Genomic DNA, 5,232 nt, shown 5'->3' on the forward strand with positions numbered 1-5,232 from the left:
ACTATTGTTATTATTATTATTATTATTATTACTATTATTATTATTATTATTATTATTATTATTATTATTATCATTATTGATACTATTATTGTTATCATCATTGTTATTATCATAATTATCGTGCGTGTATAAGTATCATTACCAGAAGACGGACTTTAATCAAAAGAAATGCGTTTTTTTTTTGCAGATATACCATTGGATTTCGAGGACCGTTTCTTCGCCCCGATCATGACCGCGTTTCGAGCCGCGGGCAGTCACGAGGCGCCGAGCCGAGGGTGAGGTCCGCTCGAAGGGTCCTTCCTTCGGCGTCCCCGCTGAGATCTGGAAAGGGGCGTCTGTTTTGTTGACAAGGACATTTCGCTTTGTTGTTTCTTAATCAGATTTTTGTCATATTGGCTGTTCGTGTTTCACTTATTTTCTCTGTTATATTTTTATTAATTTTATTATTATTATTAATTTTCTTTATTTTATTATTATTATTAATTTTCTTTATTTTATTATTATTATTAATTTTATTATTAATTTTCTTTGTTATCTTTTCTGATAATTTTGTGGAACTATTTACATCTAAACAGCTTTGATTTTCCTCTGATGAATGGATATTTCTGCTCTTCGCCTTTAAGATATTTTTGATGCAGAAACACCGCAAAATATATATTTTCTTCAGTGTCCAAATTATTAAATTTTTCATCTTTTGTTATTTATTCATTTATTCATATATTTGCTTTTAGGTTTCCGTGATGCAGATTTTGATTTTCTGATCCAATGAGACTAATTAAGCTTATTCACTATGTGTTAGGCAGATGATTTCCAATTAGGTAATCAAAATATGTCTAATAACAGGAAGGGGAACCCAATTTAAAATCATTTTACAGAAGACTCATGTTTTGCTTTGGTAGTTCACTTCGGCCAGCACAACAGTATGAATTATTATCATTATTTTTATTGCTGTTGTTGTTATTGTTACAATTACTATAATGATTATCAATATTATTATCATTATTGTCATTAATATCATTTTTATCATTATTGTTATTATTATTATTATTATTATTATTATTATTATTATTATTATTATTATTATTATTATTATTATTATTATTTATTATTATTATTATTATTATTATTATTATCATTATTATTATTATTGTTATTATTATCATTATTATCAATAATAATCATGACAATATCATGATCATCATTATTGTCATTATCATTATTATTATCATTATTATTATCATCATCCTCATGATCATTATCGTTATCATTATCATAGATATTATTATTATCACTATTATCATTGTTGATAATCGTTGTTACTAATACTAATACTATCATTGTTTTTCTTCTCCCTCGTCTTATTCTTATTCTTATGATTATTATAATTATTATCATTACTACTACTAACGCTACTACTACTACTACTACTACTACTACTCCTGCTAGTACTGCTATCTTTATTATCATAATTATAATTATTATTGTTATTATCATATTCATTTTAATAATAATAATAATAATAATAATTATGATTTTTATTGTTGTTGTTGTTATTGCTATCTATATTTATATGCTAATAATAATCATTTTGTTGTTATCATTATTATTATAATTTTCATTACTATCATTATTATCATTGTTGTTGTTATTATTATCATTATCATCATTAGAATTAGAGTTCAATTTCTTCATCTTATCATTATCATCAGCAGCAGTAGTAGTATTGTCATCATTATTATATTTTTGTTATTGTCGTTATTGTTATTCTTATTGCTGTTATCGTGATTATTATTACTATTATCATCATTATTGCTATTGTTGTTATCATTATTATTACCATTATCATTATCATTACTACCATTATCATCATTATTATTATTATTATTATTTCTATTTTCATTATCATTAAACGAGACTCAAGTTGATAGATTGAGCACACGAATAAACAACAGGTTGGCACCACGTGGCAGCAGAGTTCCGTAAACACGAGAGTTCAACGACCTTAGCCACTGCCTGTCTATGTTGAAGAATTATGCTGATAGGCTTGCAATAACCAGCGAGTTCTGAATTAATGAGTATCAGTCTAAACATCAAATATTTTATATATCTCCTAGACATTATTTTTTCGCTACCGGGCGGAGTCTGGGATCAAAAAACATTCTGAACAGAAAAAGGAATTTAGTGAAGTTACCGCTAAACCGTTCGCATCGGCTGCTCTGTGTAACATCGCGTGGCCTAGATTCTATGTTTATTACGTTATTGATTACGGGAGTTGCTTACATACGGGGTGCAACTGTTCGTCATTCGCCGTGCAGCGTGCTTCATCCACTTTTAAAATATTCATTTATCAAGATGAAAATTATTTATTATGATCACCTTTTAGATCACCATAAAGATAGAATAATCCAGTTTCTTAGATACATAAGCAATAAAGGGATTAAAAGAACACATGCTCTTTATAGATGGACGCAGCCACTCCCATCTACCCACCCACACCTAAACCCACACACACACTCACACACGCACACGCACACATACACACACACACACACACACCAAAACACATGCCCACACACGCCAAAACACATGCACACACACGCATACATACACACACACACACACACACACATATATATATATATATATATATATATATATATATATATATATATACACATATAGATATATACATACATACACATATATACATAAACATACATACATACATACATATATATATATATATATATATATATATATATATATATATATATATATATATATATGTGTGTGTGTGTGTGTGTGTGTGTGTGTGTGTGTGTGTGTGTGTGTGTGTGTGTGTGTGTGTGTGTGTGTGTGTGTATGTGTGTGTGTATGTGTGTGTGTGTGTATGTATGTATGTGTGTGTGTGTATACATGTATGTATGTGTGTGTGTGTGTATGTATGTATGTGTGTGTGTGTGTCGAAGATCTTAACATTGACCAACTCTACAAACAGGTCAATGGCATAAAAAAAGGAAGCTGCACATGAAGTAGGCGTCAGGTCTGGCGATGTGAGTGGGCAACAAAGACCAAAAGTCGAGGCGGAGTTTTCAAATGTTACCCTCACATCGACGCCCGTGGTCTAGTCGTTGAAAAAGATGTCTACTCACTCCTTTTCTATGATCTTTTTAGGTTCAGAAACGGCCGCGTCCCGAAGGTCGTAGCTTACGTCGGCTGGCGATGGGTCAGGAAGAACTGGTTCAATGCGCACGTGAAGGACATACAGAGCGGGTTCTGCCCCAGAGCCTGCACTATTACGGCCAACCTCTCAGAGGTAGGGTTTAACTGATGCACGGAAGGGAAATGTGTGTATTTCAGTGGTGGAAACAGGCTGCTTCTGTGCTAGTCTGCTAGTCATCTTACAGTCATTAGTGAATGTGTGTTAAACAACTTTAGATTTGTTTGTGGTGAATATGACTGTCTTTGCAGCTAAAACAATGCATTCATAGGAGATGCAAAGTGACACCTGTAGTCATCTGCATTTACCCCTTTCTTTCTTTTTTTTTCCCCTTTGCCTCGTCGACCTGAATTCCCTCGCAGTTGGGATCCGCTGACGCGGTGCTGATCCACCTCCGAAGCGTGGAGAGCCTGGAGGCCCTGCAGGCGGACCTGGGGCCCCGGGATCCCTCGCAGCCGTGGGTTCTGTTCGAGACGGAGACGCACCTCCTGGGCAACAGCGTCCACCGCGCCAGCTACAGGGCGCTGGACGGCGTCTTCAACCGCACCATGAGCTATCGCCTCGACGCAGACGTCCGCTTCGTCCACGGCTTCGTCGTGCGTCGCGGCAGGGACGCCAGCCTGCTTCCGCCGCACTGGGTCCGGCAAATTAATGTGGGAAAGAGATCACGCAATGAAGAGTTTGTCAGCATGAAGTTTCGGCATCTTCCGGTCTTTGAAGGCAAGAACGACACGCGCCAGCTGGTCGTGGCGTTCATCTCCAACTGCTGGGACAACAGCGGCCGCCTGCGCTACATCGAAGAGCTTCGGAAGCACATGCGAGTCGACGTGTTCGGAGTCTGCGGGAGCCTCCACTGCGGGACGAGGCGCTACGCCGAGCACGAGTACGACGTCGGGAAGGATCCGTGCCTGCGCCTCGCTGCCAGGAAATACCTCTTCTACCTCGCCTTTGAAAACGCACTCTGCACGGACTACGTGACGGAGAAGATCTACAATATGATGTACTACCCGCTGGTGCCCGTGGTGCGCGGCGCGGCCGAGTATGCCGCCCTCCTGCCCCCGCACTCCTACGTGGACGCTGGGCGGTACACGCCGGAGGCACTGGCCAGGGAGCTGCAGCGCCTGGCCAATCACCAGGGGGTAATCGAAACGCACGAATATGCAGAGAGAGATATGAATATAGACATATATATATATATATATATATATATATATATATATATATATATATATATATATATATATATATATATATATATATATATATATATATATATATAGACAGATAGAGAGAAACATCGATAGATAGATAGAAAGAGAGAGAGAGAGAGAGAAAGAGAGGGAGAGAGAGAGAGAGAGAGAGAGAGAGAGAGAGAGAGAGAGAGAGAGAGAGAGAGAGAGAGAGAGAGAGAGAGAGAGTAAAAGAGAAAGAAAGAGAAAGATCTGCAAGAACCTTTCAAAAAGCTGAGTTGATCGAAAAGAGAAGGGCAACATTAACGCGGTTTCCCCTTTCCAGGAGTATGAGAAGTACCTCGCGTGGAGGAACTATTACCAGCCATCCACCGTGGGCGGCGCTCGCGTGCTCTGCGACCTGTGCACGCGCCTCCACGACCAAGAATTCTACCAGGAGAAAGTTGTCGAGGATTTTTACGACTGGTTTGTGACGCGGTCGAACTGCAACAGGTCCGGCACTGTTCGAAAGCGGTTCAAGCTCTGACAAGGAAACATGGACGTCATTAAATAGGTGGAATACACTGACAAGGAAATATGGACGATATTCAGTAGGTAAAATACCCCGCCGTGATGACTCAAAGGCGGAATAGAAAGACAGACCCCCCAAAAAAGTTGATTGGGAAAAGAGATATATTTTCAAAGAAAATTGTTATATGTACAGTTGTGTTTTATATATGTGCAGTAGTACAAATGATGTGTATATGATTATACGTAAAGATCATGCAAAAAAATATTGCTACGTACTTCTATATATTTTGTATCGGTTCTAAAATTCTCATT

General features: G+C 37.5%; 1 protein-coding gene across 1 annotated transcript in view; it reads left to right on the forward strand.

Annotated features, from left to right (window-relative positions):
• The window catches only part of LOC138859635 (4-galactosyl-N-acetylglucosaminide 3-alpha-L-fucosyltransferase FUT6-like), an 8,350-nt gene extending 3,414 nt beyond the window's left edge, over window positions 1–4,936 (forward strand). The window contains exons 5-7 of the mRNA XM_070115428.1: window positions 3,175–3,316; window positions 3,583–4,359; window positions 4,736–4,936. Coding sequence (XP_069971529.1) covers window positions 3,175–3,316; window positions 3,583–4,359; window positions 4,736–4,936 — 1,120 coding nt within the window. The remainder of the gene's footprint in view (window positions 1–3,174; window positions 3,317–3,582; window positions 4,360–4,735) is intronic.
• The last annotated feature ends 296 nt before the right edge of the window (window positions 4,937–5,232 follow it).

This window comes from Penaeus vannamei, chromosome 37 (genome assembly GCF_042767895.1).
Source record: "Penaeus vannamei isolate JL-2024 chromosome 37, ASM4276789v1, whole genome shotgun sequence".
NCBI lineage: Eukaryota > Metazoa > Arthropoda > Malacostraca > Decapoda > Penaeidae > Penaeus > Penaeus vannamei.